This window comes from Mus caroli, unplaced genomic scaffold (genome assembly GCF_978045245.1).
Source record: "Mus caroli unplaced genomic scaffold, Mus_caroli_1 scaffold_5, whole genome shotgun sequence".
NCBI lineage: Eukaryota > Metazoa > Chordata > Mammalia > Rodentia > Muridae > Mus > Mus caroli.
This window is the reverse complement of record NW_028227260.1, coordinates 20,622,634-20,647,061: the sequence shown is the minus strand read 5'-3', so window position 1 is coordinate 20,647,061 and position 24,428 is coordinate 20,622,634. Positions and strand designations below refer to the sequence as shown.

General features: G+C 41.6%; 1 protein-coding gene across 24 annotated transcripts in view; it reads left to right on the top strand.

The window, feature by feature from the left end:
* Positions 1–15,569, top strand: part of Huwe1 (HECT, UBA and WWE domain containing E3 ubiquitin protein ligase 1) — a 137,365-nt gene extending 121,796 nt beyond the window's left edge. For 15 of the 24 annotated variants that reach the window (XM_029473129.2, XM_029473139.2, XM_029473120.2 and 12 more), the window contains 17 exons: positions 258–867; positions 1,714–1,829; positions 1,922–2,078; positions 3,023–3,155; positions 3,387–3,589; positions 4,173–4,300; positions 5,365–5,464; positions 8,305–8,463; positions 8,823–9,068; positions 9,428–9,545; positions 9,999–10,139; positions 10,735–11,022; positions 11,132–11,237; positions 12,461–12,578; positions 13,252–13,433; positions 13,650–13,840; positions 14,958–15,569. In XM_029473129.2, the coding sequence (XP_029328989.1) occupies positions 258–867; positions 1,714–1,829; positions 1,922–2,078; positions 3,023–3,155; positions 3,387–3,589; positions 4,173–4,300; positions 5,365–5,464; positions 8,305–8,463; positions 8,823–9,068; positions 9,428–9,545; positions 9,999–10,139; positions 10,735–11,022; positions 11,132–11,237; positions 12,461–12,578; positions 13,252–13,433; positions 13,650–13,840; positions 14,958–15,060 (3,099 nt within the window). In that variant the 3' untranslated portion in view covers positions 15,061–15,569. The remainder of the gene's footprint in view (positions 1–257; positions 868–1,713; positions 1,830–1,921; positions 2,079–3,022; positions 3,156–3,386; positions 3,590–4,172; positions 4,301–5,364; positions 5,465–8,304; positions 8,464–8,822; positions 9,069–9,427; positions 9,546–9,998; positions 10,140–10,734; positions 11,023–11,131; positions 11,238–12,460; positions 12,579–13,251; positions 13,434–13,649; positions 13,841–14,957) is intronic. The other 9 variants (XM_085837965.1, XM_085837960.1, XM_085837962.1 and 6 more) reach the window with 3 other exon arrangements.
* The last annotated feature ends 8,859 nt before the right edge of the window (positions 15,570–24,428 follow it).

The following is a 24,428-nucleotide window of genomic DNA, read 5'->3' as shown; positions in this document are numbered from 1 at the left end:
AACTTTGTGTTGTTCTCCTTGTTTCATTAAGTGCAGAGAGACAAAAGATTTAGAAAGATTTCTAATTTTGTCTTGCTTCCAAGTCCTTATTTCTTTAGGCTGCTTCACCATCTACTGGATAGAGGTCATATAATCCATCTGTCTTGTATTATCAGAGTTGTTAAAGAAAAGGAATAGTCTGAGAAGCAATTGTCTTTTCCTGTCAGGCTTATCCTTTACAGAGACTCCTTAGATCGAACCTATTCTTTTCCCTGCAGGTGTTTCCCAGCCACTTTACACAGCAGCGGACCAAAGAAACAAACTGTGAGAGTGATCGGGAACGGGGCAGTAAGCAGGCCTGCAGCCCATGCTCCTCACAGTCCTCCAGCAGTGGCATCTGTACAGACTTCTGGGACTTATTGGTAAAACTGGACAACATGAATGTTAGCCGAAAAGGCAAGAACTCCGTGAAGTCAGTACCAGTGAGCTCTGGTGGTGAAGGGGAAACTTCCCCACACAGCCTTGAAGCCTCTCCACTGGGGCAGCTCATGAACATGTTGTCACATCCAGTCATCCGCCGGAGTTCTCTCTTAACTGAGAAACTCTTGAGACTCCTCTCTCTCATCTCAATTGCTCTCCCAGAAAACAAAGTATCAGAAGTGCAAACTAACTCCAGCAACAGTGGTTCCTCCACTGCTGCCACCTCAAACACATCTACTACTACCACCACCACCACTACTGCCAATGCCCCCACGCCCACACCCCTAGCTGCAACTACCCCTGTCACTTCTGCTCCAGCTCTGGTTGCTGCCACAGCTATTTCCACCATTACTGTAGCTGCTTCTACCACAGTGACTACCCCCACAACTGCTACCACTACTGTTTCAAGTAAGTGTTTAAAGTCAGAGCTATGGGGTATGTGCTATGGCTCCCATCTTAACTCTCACTTCCCAATCCAGATAGTCTTCTCTAAATGATAATTATTGTGAGAACAGGATGTGTTTATTCTTAGCCTGTTTTCTCTTCATTCCCCTCCCACACCACCACCTTCCATGTGTATGGTGTATGCACCTGTACATTTGTATAAAGCCAAACCTCTGGCTCTACCAAAAGTGGTGGAGTTAAATCCTAAGATTTCTAGACTATACAATAATAGACTGAATGAATGCAGTGTGATTTAAGATAACAGATCATCTCAGGAAGAAGAGAAAATAAGCCAGGTAGCAGATGAGTTAAGGATTCTCTGCAGGTATAAGTTGGTTAGTTAGTTTGGGCTTTTGGCTTTGTTTTGTTTTGTTTTGTTTTTCGAGACAGGGTTTCTCTGTGTAGCCCTGGCTGTCCTGGAACTCACTCTGTAGACCAGGCTGGCCTCGAACTCTGAAATCTGCCTGCCTCTGCCTCCCGAGTGCTGGGATTAAAGGCATGCGCCACCACTGCCCAGTGCATGTATAGGTTTTAAAGAATAAATTGTGGGATGTGCTAGAGAACAATTTAGAGAAATACTTAGGACTTTTGGTAACCTTACAAGGCATAGCTAAGAATATAGAGCCCAGTGGTAGAATGCTTCCATGGTATGTATAACATCCTAAGTTCAATTCTCAGCACACCAAAAAGATTTGGCCTTGATAGGTAGGTTGTCATTTTCTCTGGTTTGCCATTTTGAAGCCCTGTACAGTGCAGCACTTCCAGGTTTATGACAGTCACAGAGCTTTAATGTGTTCTGTTTCCTTGAAGCTTCTACTACTAAAGGCAGCAAATCTCCAGCAAAGGTTGGTGAAGGAGGCAGTGGTATAGACTTCAAAATGGTGTCCTCCGGCCTCACTGAAAACCAGCTACAGCTCTCTGTGGAGGTGAGTCTAAGCTCTTCTAAAATGGAAGGAAAGGGGTAGACATTTCAGTTCTCAGGTTAGGGCTTTTATTACCTCTCCTATATTTTACCTAGGTGTTGACATCCCACTCTTGTTCTGAAGAAGGCTTGGAAGATGCAGCCAATGTGTTACTGCAGCTCTCTCGTGGGGACTCTGGTACCCGGGACACTGTTCTTAAGCTGCTACTAAATGGAGCCCGCCATCTGGGTTATACCCTCTGTAAACAGATAGGTAATAATAATATTACTCTATTCTGTCTTCTTATAAAACACACAGAGACACACTGAATTAGACCATGCTCCTAAAGCTCAGTTCTTGTTTTCATCTGTGGATTGTTTGAGAACAAGGTTGTCTGACTTTCTCATCACCAGCAACTGCTATATAGCTGGTCATCTGTGCTTAGTGAAGGAGTAGGGGAATATTATTCATGAGAACAAAAAGACCTACTTTTTTTCTCCCTAATAATTAGTGTCTATAAGAGCCCCATGATGAAGTTGCAATAACAGCTTTTTTTCATCTTACAGATATACCTAAACTATGATCAGGTTCAGGAGTTATACTCACAATAATGGCCTCCTTTGTATAGTTTTGATGATGCAAAAGTTCTAGCACTTGAAAATTGTCCATGGGTGATACATGATTATCTCATAGTTCTATAGATAGCATCCTTTGAGGGAGAATAAGAATACCACAAAAACCTGAGTAGGTTTGGGTTTTGTTTGTTTTTGGTTTTTTTTGGGGGGGGGGTTGTTTGTTTGTTTGTTTGTTTTTTTATTTTTCTGTGTAGACCGGGCTGTCCTGCAACTCACTTTGTAGACTAGGCTGGCCTCGAACTCAGAAATCAACCTGCCTCTGCCTCCCAAGTGCTGGGATTAAAGGCGTGTGCTACCACGCCCAGCCACCTGAGTAGGTTTAAGAGCATAGATAGAACATAGATCATGATATGTCTCCAGAAAAGGTCCTTTTTATTCTGTATACCAAACTGCTTTTTGTGTAGATTCAGTAAGACAGTCCAATGAATTGGTAGTCCCCCAAGTGGTTGGTCCTTAGAAGAAACAATAAACCAAATAGCAAAAATTTCTGTTCACTTATATTTCCTGCAAAAATGTCCTGGTAAAGTTCAGCTTTCTGCTTTAAGGAAATTTCTGACCACATGAATCCTCTGCCTACCCCAGGTACCCTACTCGCTGAACTACGGGAATACAATCTGGAACAGCAGCGGCGAGCCCAATGTGAGACCCTCTCTCCTGATGGCCTACCTGAGGAGCAACCACAGACCACCAAACTGAAAGGCAAAATGCAGAGCAGGTGGGTGTGGGCTAGAATCTGGAACATTTGAAAAGTGGCTTTGGCTGATTTTCCTCTTCTGTGTTTTTTCTATTTGTTCTATAACATACTTGACCTGGTGTTTTTAAAAACTTCTCCAATGGCTAATGCTATCTTTAAGGTTATTTTCTCTAGTTAATACCAGAATCCCTCCTTGCTCTGAGTATTTATACTTTGATGTCAATATACATAAGCCACCTCTACACTGTACAGGTTTGACATGGCTGAAAATGTGGTAATTGTGGCATCTCAGAAGCGACCCTTGGGTGGCCGGGAACTCCAACTGCCTTCTATGTCCATGTTGACATCCAAGACATCTACCCAGAAGTTCTTCTTGAGGGTACTACAGGTCATCATCCAGCTGCGGGATGACACACGACGAGCTAACAAGAAAGCCAAGCAGACAGGCAGGCTAGGTATAAAGCTAGAGTGTCTAATTGAGGGTGGTGGTGGTGGTGATGGTGATGCTGCTGCTACTGGGGCTGGGGGTGGGTCCAGAGTCCCTGGAGAAGCTGGGCTAAAATGTACTGTTTTGTTTCTATTTGACCTTTCCAAAAAAGCACCACCACCCCCCTTTTTATCAAATGTTGATGGCTGTATTGTATAACCCATTCAGTCATCTACCTGAGAATGAATAGATCAAGTTACAATTGAGGGGTAATTGAAATCTGGCAAAGAAATGGAAAGACCAGCATTTCTCTGAGAAAAACTTAGGAATGTGCTTTCTGCCTCCTTAAACACTCCTAACTAAAATATTAGCCATGTCCTCATACATTGGCTTCTGTCCCATAGAACGCTCTACATGCCACCATCCATTTGTCTGGCAATCCCCTGCTCTTCTCTACCCTGGGACTTGATTGTGAGGATACAAAACTGCCTAAACTAAAACTCAAATTCAACAAGATGCCCTATGGCATCCATGAAAGAAGAAAAGAATTTTGGGCATTCCCACTTCCTACATTTTATATCATGCCTTTCCCCTTTCCCTCTTTCTCCCAGGTTCCTCCGGTTTAGGCTCAGCTAGCAGCATCCAGGCAGCTGTTCGGCAGCTGGAGGCTGAGGCTGATGCCATTATACAAATGGTACGTGAGGGTCAAAGGGCGCGGAGACAGCAACAAGCAGCAACGGTTAGCATGATGCCTGTGGCCCCTCATTCATTTCTCTACCCTCCTTCCTGCACCATGTCATCAGTGGGGGTTCATTGCCCATACCTTGTATGCTTTTGCATTACGTTTGCTAAATGAATGCCTCTAGACAACAAAGTTACTTTCTGTTGGTATTTCTCTTGCTATTCATTGATTGTTTTACTGGTTTGTATTGATTGAAATCTGGTTGAATATAAAGCTTGGCCATCATACCTCATTCCCAGCTATCCAGTTAGCAGTGTTTTGCAAATTGTCTTATGCTCCATGCCTGGGTTCTGAAGGGATATAGGGTTAAAAAAAATTTAGTGTTGTGAAATAATGTAGAGACAACTCCAAAGTCCCCTGAGCTTAGTATACATTATCTATGGCCACTGTTCCACCCTATCCTTTAATTTCAGCACTTGGGACAGAGGCAAGGGGGATCTCTGTGACTTCAAGGCCAATTTGGTCTACATAGTGAGTTCCAGGACCAGAGAAACCCTGTCTCAAAAAATATAGTATATTACTGATCACACTGGACATAGTACAGGATTTGGGGGGAATGACTCCAGCAGCACTAAAAAGAGAAAATAAAGAGCTGCTATTCTGGGGTATTTTTTTTTCTGCCCAGTCTCCTGTCCTACCTGATAAAGACATAGCTTAAATACCCCACTTATGGAAGATTATACTGAGTTCAGTTTGAACAAATAGTAATAGCAGGAAGCATACTTTCTGCCTACAAGTATGTATACAAACAGAACCTGGTCCAGAAAACCTACAATTTTTGTCTATATTCAGAGCACCAGTGTAAGGGTAGAGTGGGATCTGAGTGAGAATTACATGGGAGCAGCTTACAGAGAATGCAGTCATCCGGGAGCTCTTGGTTCATAGTGAAAAAGAAGCATGCTTGTCATTCTTTTGACCTAGAGAGCTATATACTTGGATAAGATAGGAGATAGGAGAAAGTATCTTCTAAGCTCAAAGTGTGAGACTTTCAGGGGCCAACCTCTAGTTCCGGAGAAAAGCAGAGTTGCACCTTTTATGTGACCTTTTCTCCTTTTATCCAGTCGGAGTCTTCTAACCAGTCAGAGACATCTGTCCGGAGAGAGGAATCGCCCATGGATGTGGACCAGCCATCTCCCAGTGCTCAAGATACTCAGTCCATTGGTCAGTACTACTGTTGCTTGTTTTAAAAATTAAAAAGTTCTAATGGATCTATAAATATTCACAAGATTATAAATGTAACATCAGCCCAGACAACATAGGAAGAACCTGTCTTTAAAGTAGTAGTTTAGTGCCTGGCGAGATGAGTCAGTGAGTAAAGGGTATTTGTACTTGTCACCAAGCCTTGACAACCTGAATTTGAGCCCCAGAACCCACATAGTCAAAGCAGAGTGCTAACGACCACAGTTTTACTCCAACATGTACCCTATGTGTTTGTGCTAAATAAATAACATAAAGCTGAGGCAAGATTGAGCTGCTCATATACTAAGCCTACAGTTAAACATAGTGAAACTCTATCTTGAAAGGAAATGAATGAGCTGGCTTAGCAGGTAAGGGTACTTGCTACAGAGCCATTACCAAGTTTGACCCCTGGTACCTTTTTTGTTTGTTTGGTTTTTGGGGGTTTTTTTGGAGACAGGGTTTCTCTGTATAGCCCTAGCTGTCCTGGAACTCACTCTGTAAACCAGGCTGGCCTCGAACTCAGAAATCCGCCTGCTTCTGCCTCCCAAGTGCTGGGATTTTATAAAGGTGTGTGCCACCACCGCCCAGCTACCCCTGGTACTTATATGGCAGGAGGAAAAAGAAATTAACTCCTTCAAATTTGTCTTCTAGTTTCCACACATGCAAGGGCATACACACACCCATACGTATATACATAAAAGTTGTTTTTTTTTTTTTAATAAGTGGGGAAAATGTTAATGTAAAAAGAAAAAAGGGAGCCATACATGGTGGCACATGTCTTTAATTCTAGTATTTTGGAGGCAAAAGTATGCATATCTAAGTTCAAGACTACTAGCTTGGGTCTACATAGGAAGTTTCTGGGCAGCCAGAGGTACAAACTGAGACCCTGTCTCAAAAAAAAAAAAAAAAAGAAGAAGAAAGAAAGAAAAATTGCAGTATATTTTGTGTGTGGGGCGGGGGCATGTTCAAGTCTTGGCTCCCCCATTTGCTAGCTCTGAGTTACAAGGCATAAGCAGTACTATTTTGGATGGGAAACAGCCCAGTGTCCAATGTAGGCAAAGTGCTTCCCATGGGGGATGATTTCAATCCTAGGTCATGAACACCCAACATGGTAACACACACTCTTATAATCCCAGTACTAAAGAAAGCCAAGATGGGCTTAGGTTTGAGCTTGCTGACCAACTGGCCTACCCTATTCAGTGAGCTCCAGGTTAGTGAAAGACAGGTAGATCCTAGAGCAGTACTCAATATATGGGTCGAGACCACTTTGAGGGTCAAATGACTCCTTTCATAGGGTTCTCCTAAGACCATCCAAAAACACAGATACTTATATTATGATTCATAACAATAGCAAAATTACAACTGTAAAATAGCAACAAAATTTAAGGTTGGGGACACCACAACATGAGGAACTAACTATATTAGAGAGTTGCAGCATTAGGAAGGTTGAAAACCTAGGGGAATAATATCTAAGATTGATCTTTGTGCATATATACACAATTTAAAAATATTTTTTAGTTAAAATAGGAATATGCACAGTTGTTAAAATTAAATTAATATGTGTGTAATACTTAACCAAGTACCTGGCACATAGTAAATATGGCATTTTTCAATAAGTTGCATACAGAATATTTTTGGTGCCCTTTAAACATATTACTTTAAAATAGTGTTCTCATAGGACATCCAGTTTTGAAATGCTTTATTGAATTATCTGGACTTTGGGAGGTAAATATTACTCCCATGTTCTGTATCCATTTTTTACCCAAGGTCACACGATCTCCACGTGTAACAGCCAGAACGCAAACCTAGGGCTAACAGAGCCTTGAAGAATAGTTAGGATTTGGTTAGAGGATGAAAGTGAAGGTCAGGAAGAAGCCTAAGCAAAACAGGGATATTATGGGGTTCTGGTGTTGCTCCTCTATTACTTAAAAGATTCAACTAGTCTTGCTACTTGGCTATTAAGCAGTTGTGAATAAACTTCCAGAGAGGAAGGAAAAAAAATACCAACCATGGAGGAGGGGGGTGTTCATCTTGCACTAAGGCTTCTTAAGGGCTTTAAGAGGCATGAGACTTTTATTTAAAATTATTGAATCAAAATATCTATTTTGGCGCTGGGCATGGTGGTGCACGCCTTTAATTCCAACACTTGGGAGGCAGAGGCAGGCGGATTTCTGAGTTCGAGGCCAGCCTGGTCTACAAAGTGAGTTCCAGGACAGCTAGGACTATACAGAGAAACCCTGTGTGTGTGTGTGTGTGTGTGTGTGTGTGTGTGTGTGTGTACACATATATGTATGTATGTATGTATGTATGTATGTATCCTAGCCTTATCTCTAAAAAACAAAGTATGGAGAAGGCAACCTGATTGATTATGATTACAAAGGCAGAATTTATCAGAATTTAATGAACATAATTTCTAAAACATAATTGTACTGGAAGACAACTTTCCAAAGTTCCATTGTAGCACATTGCCCTTAACATAAGAGGTTCCTTTGCAGCTAAGGAGGCAATGACAAGACTATACAATATATGGCCTTTGAAAACTTGAAAAAGAGAGAAAGAATTGCCCTCTCTTAGTTAACTCTGGTACTTGTGATTTGTCTTTATAATTGATTGCCTGTTTTGCTTTTCTGACTTCCTCTTTTTATTTGTATTATTTGAGGAGTCAAATTTGTTATTTAATTTACCTTCTAGATGTTGTTCAATGATTAATACTCATTGGCCAGTGAGCCCAGACTGTCTAGTGTCCTGTGCTTTTGGTCTGGGAAAAACTCTCAAGTAAGAGAGACACTCTGCAAGTTTTTGACTGTCCTTTGTGTATCTAGTAGTCTCAGATGGAACACCACAGGGAGAGAAGGAGAAAGAGGAGAAACCACCTGAGTTACCCCTGCTCAGTGAGCAACTGAGCCTAGATGAACTGTGGGACATGCTAGGGGAATGTTTAAAAGAACTGGAGGAGTCTCATGACCAGCATGCAGTATTAGGTGAGTTGCTCTCTGAGGTTACAGATTCCCAGCCCCTTGGTCTGCTCTTGGACATTCTCTGTCTGGTAATGGTGGTGGTGATTAATTATCTTGCTTCAGTCTAAGTTTGTTGAACTCCCTTTGTGTGTCTGTAACAAGAATTCAAAAGAATTGCCCTCTCTTAGTTAACTCTGGTACTTGTGATTTGTCTTTATAATTGATTGCCTGTTTTGCTTTTCTGACTTCCTCTTTTTATTTGTATTACCCTGCAAGTTTAAATTATTCTATGTTTTATATTTGTGATGTGGTTATGGGAAGGTGGGCGTGTTTATATGTTAAACTTTGTAAAGTGTCATTTTGCTATCATTGCTATCCTCCAGTGCTACAGCCTGCTGTCGAGGCCTTCTTTTTGGTCCATGCCACAGAGCGGGAGAGCAAGCCTCCTGTCCGAGATACCCGTGAGAGCCAGCTGGCACACATCAAGGATGAACCTCCTCCACTCTCCCCCGCCCCCTTAACCCCAGCCACTCCATCTTCCCTTGACCCATTCTTCTCCAGGGAGCCCTCATCTATGCACATTTCCTCAAGCCTGCCCCCTGACACACAGAAGTTCCTTCGCTTTGCAGGTACATGGAACTCTTAGACCCATAGATTTTATCCCTGTCTGATTAAGCAAAATGAGAGAGTTGGCAAACATGCTTGCATACTAACACCCAACACACACTTTGCAAAAAAAAAAAAAAAATAGACCTAGTTAATTACAGGAGAGTTCTGCTGTAGAACTTCTTATATTCCTTGCATTCCAAAGGATTTGGGTTTTATTGTAAAGCTAGGCGCATTCATCCCTTAGGAGTGGCCCTTGCCTTTAGCTATTTCCTGATTTAGGCCCCTAAAACAAATAAAACCAAGTTGGTTGCTAGTAGACTGTTTTGTAGTTTCGTAGGACCTATAATATGCTGATTCCTGCTGTCATCTTTTCTCTCAGAGACTCACCGCACTGTGTTAAACCAGATACTACGGCAGTCTACCACCCATCTTGCTGATGGGCCTTTTGCTGTCTTGGTAGATTACATCCGTGTCCTCGACTTTGATGTCAAGCGCAAGTATGTACCCTGGGATGTATTGGAGTGAAGAACTATATAAAAGATACCTGTGTCACCTTCCAGGGGAAAAAAGCTATAGTTGTTCCTAGGGTTATAAGGGTTTCTTGGTGGTACTACATTTCTAAAGTCCCCTCTCAGCCTTTAGAGTCATAGCAGCGGTAATATAGTCAAAATGAGGTTCAAGACTCCTTCCTTGTCATCTCTACTCCTCCTTATACAGATAAATGTGCTTTCTTGATTGTTGCAGAAATCTAATTGCCTGTCTCATTCATTAGAAATAGGAAAATTTTGAATTCATAAGTGATCTAGCCCAGCTGCTATCGACTTTCTGGGTGTGGGGGGCGTTAAAAGATCAAAGGGAGCATGTCACTCTGAGTTTTCCTTCTGAACAGACAGATATAAGTTTGCTTTACCACCCCCAATCCTACTTCCTTTCCTTTTCTACACCCTAAGATATTTCCGCCAAGAGCTGGAACGTTTGGACGAAGGGCTCCGGAAAGAAGATATGGCAGTGCATGTCCGTCGTGACCATGTATTTGAAGACTCCTACCGTGAGCTGCATCGCAAATCTCCTGAAGAAATGAAGAATCGATTGTAAGAACTCAGGAGAGAAAAACAGCTAAGATGATTCAGGGCCTATATGCTATATGGTAGCAGTGACCTAATCTGGCCTCAAGTTTAGGGGAAGTGGTTACAAAACTCCCAGTAGCATTCTGGCTTAGATATGTTAATTGAGCTTCCTGCATTTGGACTTGGACTGCTGACTTAGTCACCAAGTTTTAGGCAGACAAGGATGTCTTTAATGCCTTTGCAGTGCAAGGTTAATATATTATTAGGCTAGTAATAGAAATTTGCCTGCAAAGCAGATTGGTAACCCTGGGTTTGGGAGGCACCATGTGCTTGAGTGCCACCCCCCACCCCACCCCCCAGTCAGTAATTGTTCACTGGTGAAGCCACCTGGAAGAAATTGATAGCTTGTAGCCATAAGTATCACTGTAGCTAATGAGACAGATTAAAATCATGGTCTGTTTTTCAAGAGCTCTCCTGGTACTCTGTTTACTTCTTCATCTAACAATGGACTCTCCAAAGTCAGATTCACAGAATCTTTCTTGCTTACATGATGCTACATGAATGATCAGATCTGTCCTGGCTTTCTGCACAGCTCTCTTATTTCTGCTCTCTTATGCAGGTATATAGTGTTTGAAGGAGAAGAAGGGCAGGATGCTGGGGGGCTCCTGCGAGAGTGGTACATGATCATCTCTCGAGAGATGTTCAACCCTATGTATGCCTTGTTCCGTACCTCACCTGGTGACCGGGTCACCTACACGATCAATCCATCTTCCCACTGTAACCCCAACCACCTCAGCTACTTCAAGTTTGTTGGACGAATTGTAGCCAAAGCTGTATACGACAACCGCCTCCTGGAGTGCTACTTTACTAGGTCTTTCTACAAACACATCTTGGGCAAATCTGTCAGGTGAGATTATGGTAGCCTTTAGACTGCCTTTAGCCCTATGACTCTTATCTTTATCCCCCTTTTATTTCTGTTCCTCAAGCCATGACCCTATCTAATTGCATTTTTCTAGGTATACAGATATGGAGAGTGAAGATTACCACTTCTACCAGGGCCTAGTTTATCTGCTTGAAAATGATGTCTCTACATTAGGCTATGACCTCACCTTCAGCACTGAGGTAAGTTGGGAGATAAATTTGGGGGAATTACTTTGGAACTGACTCTGTATCAACAGTTCTGAGAAAGCACTTTGACTTCATCAAACAGGAAATAGAATTGGTAAAATAATCCAAGCTGTCTGTCTCCTAGTTTCTCCTCAGTGGGTAAGAGCACTTGTTTTGCAAGCCTTATGGTCTGAGTTCAGATTTGACACCCAGGTATGGTCATGATTGAGTGCTTGGAACTTTTGAATGCACAGTGCTTGGGGAGTGCAACACAAAAGAGGATCACTGGAGATAGGCTGGCTGCCAGTTTAATTCTAGGGAGAGACCTTGTCTAGGGAATAATAGTGCAGAACATACAGACAACATTATCCTCTGGCTTTTTTACGTGTGCATATTATCACATAAACTTACATTCATACACACATGAAATAGTTTTATTTATGTATATGCCCATGTGTTCAGGTATATACAAACCAGAAGTGAGCATTGGGTCCCATGGAGTTACAGGGCTCTGAACCACCAAATGTGAGTGCTGAGAACCAAACTTGAGCCATCTGGAAAAGTGAGCAGTTTGCACTTTTAATACTGAACTATATATTTCTAGCCCTAATTTTTTATTTTCAATAAAATTTTCAGAGCCAGTAAGATAGTTTAGCAGGTAAGCCTGATACTTTGAGTTCAATCCCAGGGCTCAGTGTGGTGGAAGGAGAGAACTGACTCCTGCAAATATCCTCTGATACACACACACACACACACACACACACACACACACACACACACACACACACACACACACACACACACACACACACACACACTCAAACTAAATGTAAGGGGAAAATGTTCCAGGCTAGACATAGTAGCATGCATCTGTAACTCAAGAGCTGGAGGTACAAAGACAGGTGGAACAAATTAGCCAAATCAGCTTAGAGTTCATTGAGAAACACTCAAAGAAAGGTAGAACATGATAGGGGAAGACACTCTTTGAACTCTGCCCATGCCCATACATACACTGTTCCAGTGCATAATTCAGTCCCAAGGACAATTCATTATAGAAACAAAATTAGAATTACCCTTTTCTAACTTGTTTTAGGGCCAAAGATTAATTTCCTTCATTCCATCATTCAGCTTTTTCTCTCTGGAACATGGCAAGGAGTTAGGATGTGTTTTTGCACCTCTGTGTTACTTGTAGCCCAGACCAAACCTGATGTGTATGATTGGTATATTGGATGTTGTAGGTTCAAGAATTTGGAGTATGTGAAGTTCGTGACCTCAAACCCAATGGAGCCAACATCTTGGTAACAGAGGAGAACAAGAAGGAATATGTACACCTGGTTTGCCAGATGAGAATGACAGGTAGGAGAAGTGCCCTTTAGATAGACCTCTGCTTGTTCAAGGAAAGAGGTCAGCCTTTTATTTCACATTTTTTGTTCTTATTTCCTATGACATGGCCACAAATACCTTGCACCAAAGTACTTAACTCCATCTACTATAATATAAGGGCCTAGAAACAGTGCTAGGTAAGGCAGGCAGATATGTCAGTATAAGGTGTTGTCTTAGGGTTTCTATTCCTGCACAAACATCATGACCAAGAAGCAAGTTGGGGAGGAAAGGGTTTATTCAGCTTACACTTCCATACTGCTGTTCATCACCAAGGAAGTCAGGACTGGAACTCAGACAGGTCAGGGAGCAGGAGCTGATGCAGAGGCCATGGAGGGATGTTCTTTACTGGCTTGCCTCCCCTGGCTTGCTCAGCCTGCTCTCTTATAGAACCAAGACTACCAGCCCAGGGATGGTCCCACCCACAAGGGGCCTTTCCCCCTTGATCACTAATTGAGAAAATGCCTTACAGCTGGATCTCATGGAGGCATTTCCTCAACTGAAGCTTCTTTCTCTGTGACAACTCCAGCTGTGTCAACTTGACACAAAACTAGCCAGTACAGGTGTCAAAACTGAGGCTGTATTAACTCTGTTCAGTTGTATGAGTTCTGATTCCATGTCACTTTTTTTTTTTTTTTTTTTAAACCAGGAGCCATCCGCAAACAGCTGGCAGCCTTCTTGGAGGGCTTCTATGAAATCATTCCAAAGCGCCTCATATCCATCTTTACTGAGCAGGAATTAGAGCTGCTCATATCAGGGCTGCCTACCATCGACATTGATGATCTAAAATCTAACACTGAGTACCACAAGTACCAATCCAACTCTATTCAGGTGAGCAGAGGTGTCCCCATACTCTGAGAAGTATGAAACACTTATCAGTGCTGGTTTATGGATAACAGTATACCTATGCCTCTTTTTGTTCTTCTGGAGCTGATGTTCTCACCTATCCTGTGAAAGAACAAAATATTTCAAGTCCATTGCCATTTCCTTAAACTTCTTTACAAGCTCTCTTTATAACATTGGCTTTTTGTGTGTCTCTTCTTACAGATCCAGTGGTTTTGGAGAGCATTGCGTTCCTTTGACCAAGCAGACCGTGCCAAGTTCCTCCAGTTTGTCACAGGTACTTCCAAGGTACCCCTGCAAGGATTTGCTGCCCTTGAAGGTATGAATGGCATTCAGAAGTTTCAGATTCATCGAGATGACAGATCCACAGATCGCCTGCCTTCAGCTCACACGTGGTAAGAAAACAACTTAAAAGTTTCTCCTTTTCAGTGATTTTATTGAGGTTGTACACTTGATAACTGCTAGACACCTACCCAAGATTGGGAGCACAAGTATGGCCTAGTCTACAACTTTATAAACCTCAGTTTGTTAGGTCTATGGAGGAAGTTGAGGTGAGCAGATAGGCTAAACACAAGAGTGGTGGCTGGAAACACATTTGCAAATAGCACTTAAGGGAATCATGGTGTGTTCCAAAGCTTTGCTCCTTCCTACTCACAGAAACAGAATTTAGTTCTCAGCACCTATGGAGAGGTCAGTTTGCGACCATTGTAACTCCCACCTGCAAGGTTAATAATGACCTCCTCCTCTTCTGGATTTTATAGGTACCTCCACTAACATGCATATACCCATGCATATACATCACTAGTGAACCAAGATACCTCCTTAAAGGCAATTATTTCTTAGGAAATGTCATGATTGGAAATGTATGTAGTTCAGTTGGTTAAAAGTACTTTTCCAACTCAATACCATGATTCCGTTCCTCACACCACATAAATTATCTAGGAGGTAGGACAATCAGAGTTTGAGACCAGCTTGGGATACACAAGACCAGGTCTCAAAAAATAATAGAAAAAGCTAAAAACTAGATGAGGGGCTGGATTAGCAGGTAAGATACATACTGCTTTTGCAGAAGATTCAGATTCAGTTCTCTGCACCCACATGATGGCTCACAACCATTTATAACTGTAGTTCTCAGTGCTCTGATGCCTTCTGACATCAACAAGCACACAGTAAGGTGCACATACAGACAGACAGACAGGCAAATTAATATACATAAAATAATCTTGTTTTAAAGTGAAGCCTTAAGGGATAGATTAAATTTACCAACTCACTATATATGTGACTGCCAGCTATCTCTTCTCCAGTACATTAAACTTTATCCTATAGGTTAAGGCCATGGTGCATAAGTTATAGTAAGAGCCGATTTATGTTGCTAGTATTGAGGCCAGATTAGCAGGTTGGAGAAAAAGTGGAAGAGTCAGCAAGAAGCAGTGGGTAGATGAGCTCTGGCTCAGAAAGGAGCAGAAGGTTTCATTGTTCTTTTCTCATGAATTTAATCTTTCTTCATTCTAGTTTTAATCAACTGGACCTGCCTGCCTATGAGAGCTTTGAGAAGCTCCGCCACATGCTACTATTGGCCATCCAGGAATGCTCTGAAGGCTTTGGGCTGGCCTAATAAATAAGGCCCTGCCTACTTCTGTGGGGTTTTTCTACCATTGTTGGACCTGGGGAGGGGGGTGGATTTAAAAGATCCAGAAAGAAAATGTCAAAATCCAATAAATGAAATTCACCAACTCACCGTTTGTGTCCCAGCTGCCCATCTTCCCTAGTGCATACCTGTTCGCTTCTCATTCTCTTTTGTCTCCCCTTTCCTTGCCTCTCCCTTTTCCATGCCGTCCATGATCCCCACCCCATGTGTTAAGAAGGCAGTAGCCTTTGCAGGGACCTGTTTGTCCCAAATGAACAGTGTGCTCCTCAGATTCTGTGTTCAGAAGGATTTGCTGCATTGAGACTTGAAACCTTTGGATAGGGGAAAAATTATATATATATATATTTTTTTGTTCTGTTTGCATTTCTTAATTTGTGCTTGGAATGTGTTGATGTGCACAGCTAATGATTCAATGCGAGACAAGATTGGCATCTGTGTTGTGGAGGTTTCAAATAAAGAGCACTCTTCATAACTCACTTTTCACAACGGAGTTTTTTTCAAACTGAAAAAAGAAACATACACATACTAGACAAATGAACTTTCCAGAAAACCATTTCTGCCCTTCCTGATCACCCACCCACCTCCACTTCTGGTATAGAACTTCCTTCAGTCAGTTTCCCCAGAGAAAAGACTGACAGATACCAGGAATTGGGGGATTTTTGTTATTTAAAATGGGTATTTGGAACACACTGCAGCAGCTACTATCAAAACAGTTTACTCAACCCACGCAATGTTTTGTTTGGTAAGCATTTATGATAATCTCAAGTTTAATTTTCTTAAAAGTTTTGGTCCCTTTCTAGTAAATTTTAATAAGCAAAATATTTGACTAGCTCGCCACAAGACCACCTTTTTTGTCTGTCTTGTCATTTGTTTGCAAGTATTCACAGATTATCTAGTAGTCTCTTGTGGTTTTTACTCTATCCAGCACTTTATCAGACTTTGATGGTTCCAGCCTTGAACAAAAATTTAATAAAAAATTTAGTTAGAAAAACAATCCCAAGTAGTACTTTCTTTGTGTTGTTTTTCTTATTTATTGGGGCACTATGGCTTTTTTTTTCCTATTGACATCTCATATTAGGTGTTGGAAAGCAAGAGATATACTCACCTTGATCCTATGGGCCTGATAAGTTGGCTGGCAGCCACTTCCTATTCAGTATTAGCTGTCTTGTATCTAACCTTGCTCTGACAACTAAGAAGACAGGTAGGTGCATTGTCCCTATCTCAGAACGTTTGTCTGGGAGGAAGCAGTCACCTCTCTGACACATGCAGTGTCTCTGAGTAGACCAGGCAGCCTTGTAGATTCTCTAATGGCCTTGAGTAGCAATCTAAAGTTGGATAGGAGTTGCATTTAATAAGAAAAAGAGCCATCTAGGTTGAGCCAAGTGTAGTAAGAGTACATCACATCTGCCTTGAGCAAAAAGATAAAAACCTTATTTAAAAGGGGAGGAGGGGCGCTGAACTTTAGAATGGAAGGAAAAATTGTTGGGTCCACAAGAGCTAGTTCTAGCTTTGTACGGTTGCTCACATATATTATTGAAGTACTAAGAGCTGGGGCAGGAGGATTGCTGTAAGCGAAAGGCCAACCTGAACAATAAAGTTGAAACTTTCTCATAACTGTCTCAATATAGTCAGCTAATATAGTAGCATGCTTGCAGAGGATATGGAAGACCCTAGATTTGGTGACCAGCACATCACAAAAGAAAGGAGTGTATGGGTTTGAGGTTGAGGGGACTGTAGAACACCAGTAGAATCCTAGTGAAAGAAAGAGAATAGGTATATTTACTAAACTTTAAATCCAGCAAGAGACCTAGTTATACTATTCGTATAAACTGGTATCTAAAAGATGTGAAAGTTGGAATGTATTTATAAATTACATATGTAGTACTAAAAATATCAGTTGTAATATGCAGCATGAAGTCACAATATGAGTTGTGTTGAAGTGTTAGATGTGGTATAACTAGTTCAGCTGCTTAGGGGACAGGCCAAAAGATTACTTGAGCCTGATAGTTTGAGAGCAGCCTGAGCTCAAAAAGTTGCAAAATAGGCCAACCATGATTGCATATGCTTGTAGTTAGTTCCAGCTCTTGGGAGATCTACCCTGGATCAATGTAATAGCCCTGTCTCAAAACAACATTACAAAATATTCCTATGCATAAAGGATCTGAAAAGTCACATAGGTGACAAAATTAATGTTCAAGATGAGTGAGGAAAATGAATAGAAACATGTAGCTAGGAAGAGGTATGTTTACACAATAGGCTTCAGTATCGCTGGTGGTATTTCTTAAACGAGGTATATAATATAAATTTTAACATCTATAGATAGACATGAAAATAGAAGTGAGGACTATGAGAAGAGAGGAGCAGACAATAAGTAATAGAATATGTCATGAAAGCAGAAAGGGGAGGGAGGAGACCAAGAAGAGGGATAAAGTGAAGGTAGGGAAAGGCAGGAAGGAGGTGAATAAAGACAAAACATAATTTATATGCATGGAAGTGCTCAAGGAAACCCATTTTCTGCTAACCAAAAATAATCCACTGCTGCCAAGATGACTCAGTTAAAAGCATCTTCCTGAGCCCTCAAGTTCAAGTCACGGCACCCACATGGCAGTTCACAATCATCTATAACTTCAGATCTAGAGCCATCTTTTGGCCTCTACAGGAACCAGACAGGCACAGACACACACCACAGAACAAGTGAGCGAGAGGGAGAGGGACATACACTTATACACATGGAATAAAAATCAATTATCCAGTGGGCAAAACATGTGGCCTATGAATGTCGGTTACCCTCTTTTATTCCAATATTTGCCCAGTGGGTACAGGGACAAAAATACTGTAATAACAGTGATGTAAATTGAGCCTGGGTTTAACTACATAGGCTGTCCATTATCAGGATGACATAGTTAATTGTATTACTACGTGCCTATTTCTCATGGGATCCACCAGCTAGCCACCTGGTGGTTGACTGAGCATTATATTGAATTTCTAACATCATTAAAGGAAACAGATCTATTCTTGATAGTTTTGTCTTCCCTGCCCATAGTACTCATGCCAGCACAAGTACCAGGATGTGTAAACTCTTCTGCACAGCATTGCTTCAAATCCATAAACTCATCTCAGAGAAAAGCAAGTGCTGCAATGGGTTCATGACTAACTGGTTTTATCACATACCACACCATCCTAAAGGACCTGGTGTAGGCATAAATTTTTTGCAACCGACTTTAATAAGGGCTCACCCTCTCCTGTAGCCCACCACCCAGCAGAGGGAGTAAAAGAAAAGTTATTAGGATATGGGGGAACTGAACCTGTTCAGCAATAGTTCTTTGGGGGTAAGCTTGATCTTCTTGGGCAGCAGTTCAGTTCTGTAGCAAATACCAAGTCAGCAGCTGCACACCAGTCCTGTAGGCAGGCAGATAACAGGCATGAACCAGCAGCTATAGTCCAGTCCTTTCAGCAAGCAGACACCAGGCAGCTGTAGTTCAATCCTGAAGAAACTGCCAGGCTCACCAACCATCCTGAGGTGAGACCAATGAAGTGGCAAGCTGCTGGAGGAACCTCACGAGCAGTTCTTAGGTGAGTTTCTCTCAGTGGCAGCATTATCACAAGTAGAGCTCAACAACACTATGTAAGGCAAACCAAACCAATGCTTACTTCTCTCCCACTGTTTGTGGGGGTCATATTTATACTCCTTCATCAAGCGTCCTTTCAAGTTTGCTATGTCCAAACATCCTTTTCACCTGTGTGCCCCAGCAAAACATCATTTGGCATAACTAACTTTCCAAGGAACTAGAAGTTTCCACTTCAGACCTGGCCTAACTGACAAGTAAAATCACTTACTAGGTAGTCAAGTGTGGTCTCAGTGGGGAACCATCTGAGAAAGATGGATTTGTCGGTGGTGGTGGTGGTTTAGATGTAACATATACTTCAAACTAGAGAAAATTATACAGTACTGTCTATTTCATAGCCAGAATAATCAGGTCCTAGAATTGAGATGTATAAATGGGAGTAGCTACTCCCAACATTATTAGTAATTAGTAAAAAACCCACTCACAATTTTTACTTCATGGCTCAGCAACTTTGAGCTCTAAGCAGTTTGGAAATCTTAATTCCAAAGGAACTAGATAGTCTCTACCAAAGGGTACAACAATGATTCCACCAAACACTTTAGACGTTTGGAGTTTCTTAATATCAATTGAAACTACAGACAAAAGAAGAGAATTTGAAAATTAAATTCAGCCTGACATGATGGCACATAGCTTTAATCCCAGCACTCGGGAGAAAGAGGCAGGAAGATTTCTGTGAGTTTGAAGCAATCCTGGACTATATAGCAAGTTCAGGGTAGCTGGGGCTGTATAGTAAAACCCTGTCTCAAAAAAAAAAAAATTATTTCACTAGTTTCAGTTGTTGATCCTAATTACCAAGTGGGAATTGAACAGTTGCTACACAGTGAAAATAGGGACCAGTTGTGCAACCCAGCAGCTTATTTTGTAGTACTTCTGTGCTCAAAGGTAAAGGTTAAGAAGTACAAGGGGGAAAAAAACGACAGAATGATCTTCAGGTTCTGTGTGAAAGGACAAATGCACAATGGATATTAGAGGAAAATATTAATTATAGATATTAACTATAACCTCGTGATCAATCACAAAACCGAGTGCCTTAGTAGCTTTGCTTGCTTTTTGCTTATTTGTGTATCTATTTAGATCTGCAAATTATTTTTCTTGCTCCTTAGTTTCATTTTTATACAAGTAGTTGTCAGAAGGTGATTTTATAATTGAGTCTGTAGATAACGGGTGGTCAATACAACTGTAATTAAACTTGGGGAATACTTAATATAGGCAATGAGCCAAATGTAATTAAAAAACAACCACTTCTCATAGTACACAACAAAACAGTTTCATTTCTATTTAATAAGATGTATCTAGCATGGTAGCATGCTCTTGTAATCCCAACACTTGGGAAGCTGATAAAGGAGAATTTTGAATTAGAGGCCAACCTGCACTGTGTCTAGCATGGTTTGGTCCTGGAAATCTAGCTGGGTTGATAGGTCTTCTGCTACAACTAGGCTTCACCCAAAGCCTCTCATAGGCTCTCTTCATGGTGCCAAGCTTCAACTCCTTTGTATGACCCCTTCAGTCCTGGGCCATCAATTGCAACTGAGGCTGCACCTTCACCAATGACTTCCATGGCCTCTCACAGTACCAAGTCTCAGCTTCTCTACATGATGCCTTTATGCCTTTAAAACCTGGGTGATTCTTACACACTACCAAGTATAGCTGCAGCATGAGGTACAACCTTGTCTATCTCTGGAACACAGCTTCTTTGTTCTCTCAGAAAACACTTCCCGAAGATATCACCTCAGTGATGCTGGTTAGCTCCAGCTAACCATCATCAATTTTCCCAGTAGTCCCTTCTATTTTTCACTCTAAAGCCAGAGCCACATAGCTGAAGCTGCCAAGTTCTGCTGCTTGCAGGAGTTGGAATATGCCCCCCTTGTTCTATTTACATTATTATTAGCTTTCTGTTTGCTAACTCCTTTACTGTCTAAGCTTGGCTGTCCTGGATCTTGCTCTGTAGATTGACCTTGAACTCAGAGATCTGCATGCCAGTCTCCTGGGATTAAAGGTGTGTACCACCATACCTGGATCTAAATCTAGCTGGGTAGGATCTTGTCCCAAAGTCCCCTAATCTGTTATCTTCTAGAACATAGGATTCTGTTCCATTTCGCTTCCTGGTGCCCCTTTAATACTTTAACCAAATATTTTATATTTTTTCCTTTTTTTCTCTTTTTTTTGTTGTTTGTTTGTTTGTTTGTTTGTTTGTTTTTCGAGACAAGGTTTCTCTGTATAGCTCTGGCTGTCCTGGAACTCACTTTGTAGACCAGGCTGGCCTCGAACTCAGAAATCCGTCTGCCTCTGCCTCCCGAGTACAGGGATATATTTTTCATTTCTAAGCTTGCTACGCTTGTTCAAAATGTTTTTCATGAGACTTAACCAGAGAACAAAGTCTCTGCTGGGCTATTTTGAGATTTCCTTTGTCAGTACAATTAATCTGAGTCTCTTCACCTTAGTCTCACGCAGACTCTTCAGATAAGGGCAAAAAGTAGCCACATTCTTCACCAAAATCCCACAAAACAGTCTCTAAGCTACATATTAAAATTCTCCACTGAAACCTCTTGGGCCAGGTCCACACAGTTCAAATCACTCTCGGTAACAAACTCTTCCATATTCCTACTAGGATAGCCCATTAGGCCCAACTTAAAACATTCCTCTGCTTTCCAAATCCAAAGTCCAAAAATCCACATTCCTCCAAACAAAAGCATGGACAGGCCTATCACAGCAATACCCCACCCCTGGTACCAACTTCTGTCTTAGGGTTTTACTGCTGTGAACAGAAACCATGACCAAAGCAACTCTTATAAAGAAAAGATTTAATTGGGACTGGCTTACAGGTTCAGAGGTTCAGTCCATTATCAGCCAAGGGTACCCTAAGGCCCCCAGCCATGACCTTTGCCCATCCTGGATGTTCCTACCTTCAGTGCCCCAAAACTTGAATCATCCTAAGTAAAGCTGATCTGCCTACAGATAGCTGGTCCCAGTGTGGTTATTCACAAAACCTTCTCACAGAGCTTCCAAAATCTATCCTCCCAGCTCATCATCTCTGCCCCCACTGCCCTTGTGGACCATATTGGCCATTGATCCACATGTTCAGCCAAGGCAAGAACATGGCAGCATCCAGGCAGGCCTGGCACAGGAGGAGCTGAGAGTTTTTATATCTTCATTTGAAGGCTGCTAGCAGAATACTGACTTCTAGGAAGCTAGGATGAGGGTCTTAAAGCCCACACCCACAGTGACACACCTACTCCAACAAGGCCACACCTTCAAATAGTGCTACTCCCTGGGCCAAGCATATTTAAACCATGACAAGGAGGGAGAATTTTCACAACAAATGGTAAATTTATGTTTTTATGTCTCAAGGTATTAAGAAAAAATCAGGGGGTTGGAGAGATGGCTCAGTGGTTAAGAGCCCTGGCTGCTTTTCCAGAGGTCCTGAGTTCAAATCCCAGCAACCACATGGTGGCTCACAACCATCTGTAATGAGATCCAATGCCCTCTTCTGGGGTTTCTGAAGACAGCTAAAGTGTACTCATGTAAATAAACAAAAAGAAAGAAAGAAAGAAAGAAAGAAAGAAAGAAAGAAAGAAAGAAAGAAAGAAAGAAAATAAAAAAGTTAGAACCATGTAAAATTGTAAATGGTTTTAGTAAAGAAGTGTTCATGTACAAAGATTAAAATGTCTAGAAGTTTCCAGAATGGAAAAGAAAGCATTATAAAGATCCAAGTAAGTTATTAAAGATATGTAAAAGATAAGACTTAGAGATGATGTAAGACTGTGTTAGTTCTTTTTCTATTGTGATAAAGTACCATGGCCAAGGCAACTAACTAATAGAATGAAGGGATTATTTGGGCTTATGGTTCCAGAGGGATAAGAGTCCATGATAGCAGAGCAAAGGCAGCAGGTTTAGCAACCACAACAGTAGGCTGAGAGCTACATCTTGAACTGCAAATAGGAAGCTGTGAGTCTCTTTGCTCATGTGGATCATTGGCCAATATGGTCCACAAGGGCAGTGCGGGCAGAGATGATGAGCTGGAAGGGTGGATTTTGGAAGCTCTGTGAGAAGGTTTTGTGAATGACCACACTGGGACCAGCTATCTGTAGACAGATCAGCTTTACTTAGGATGATTCAAGTTTTGGGGCACTGAAGGTAGGAACATCCAGGATGGGCAAAGGTCATGGCTGGGGGCCTTAGGGTACCCAAAATGCCTTTAATATGGGGAAGCATTTCAGGAATCTTAGGTGCTAGCTTAACAGGTTTTATCAGGAGAAAAGAAATTGATCCTGCAATCTAATTGAGTCTATATGTCATTCCTCAGGTAGAGACATATGTAGAGGCTTAGAATTCCCCAGACAAGATCAGAGAAGGAGAAGGAGAGGCCATGCTAACGAAGGGATTCTGCCATATTAGCAGGGGCTATCTGGGCTAATTGATCTTAATTAGCAGAGTTTTCCCACAGAAATGGAAGAGAGAAAGCTTGTGGTTTTTTTTTAAAGCTCCAAGCCTGTCCCCAGTCATGTACTTGTTCTTCCAGCAAGGCCATACCTCCTAAATCTACTCAGACAGCACCACCAATGGGGGACCAACTATTCATATCTAAGCCTATGAGGGACATTCTCATTCAAACCACCACAGTGATATTAAAATGTATAATATATTGATGTCAAACCTCTGCTTAGATCAATAGAGCTATTGATTGGCTTTCAATAACAATGACAAGGACTGGCTTAAAGAACACAAAGTGTATGTGCAACCAAAGTTTATTTAGAAGTGTTTGTGTTTTGCCCAAGCTTTTTTTAAATATTATATTACACAGTAGTTAAAAGTATCAGACTGGTGTCACTGATCTTCTGGATGTTCAATAACCATGTTTGAAAGCTATACTAATAGGGTTAGAGGGATTTAAAAGGGAAATATTTTTCCCTTTTTCCAGGCCAAGGTCAACTAGATCCCAGGGAATTGTGGGACAGCTTTCAACATCCATTATAACTGTGGAAAGTCACCTGTTCTCTCATTCGGGGCCACCTTGGAGACCCTCACCTGATGGACTATAACAAATGTCCAGTCTACAAAGATGAAGTCAACACAAGGATTTTTTTTCCTCTATGCTTTAGGGCAAAGGCATGGTCAAGCAAGTACTTTGACTTATCTTCACATAGCTGGAACAGCTGGTAAAAGAAGGCCAAGTGACCTTTTGAGGGTCAGATCCTCCAGTGACCGTGACATTTGAAACATGTGGTTTAAAACGTGGTCTTAAGAAAGTAAAACCAAACACTAAAACAATTGGTAGGCTTTTAAAACCAGTTCAAGTGGTCCCACTCCCCAGACAAGACTTGAATCCATATGGGAGATTGTTGAAGACAATTATTTCTCACTGGTGATTTTCTGCTTCATAAGAAAAAAAATGCTGCTCAAGTATAAGATGTCAGACCTGGGCTCACTGCAGCATCTACCTACCAAAACAGATAGGCCCAGACTTGTTTTGACCTAAAATTAAAGCATTTGTTTTCTCTCCGCATGTATATTCTACATGCTGATTCTAGCCTCTTTGACAGCTATCAAAAAATGATGAAAGAAGGTGGTGCTTTGATCACTGCTGAGTCTAGCCCTGGAGGCCAAAAGAGAAATGAAGAGGAGCTCAGTACATGGATAGTCTTGTGAGCCCATGAAGCCTTTGATTCGGATATTCCCTCTCCTGGCTTCTCCTGATTCTCCTGATTCCCT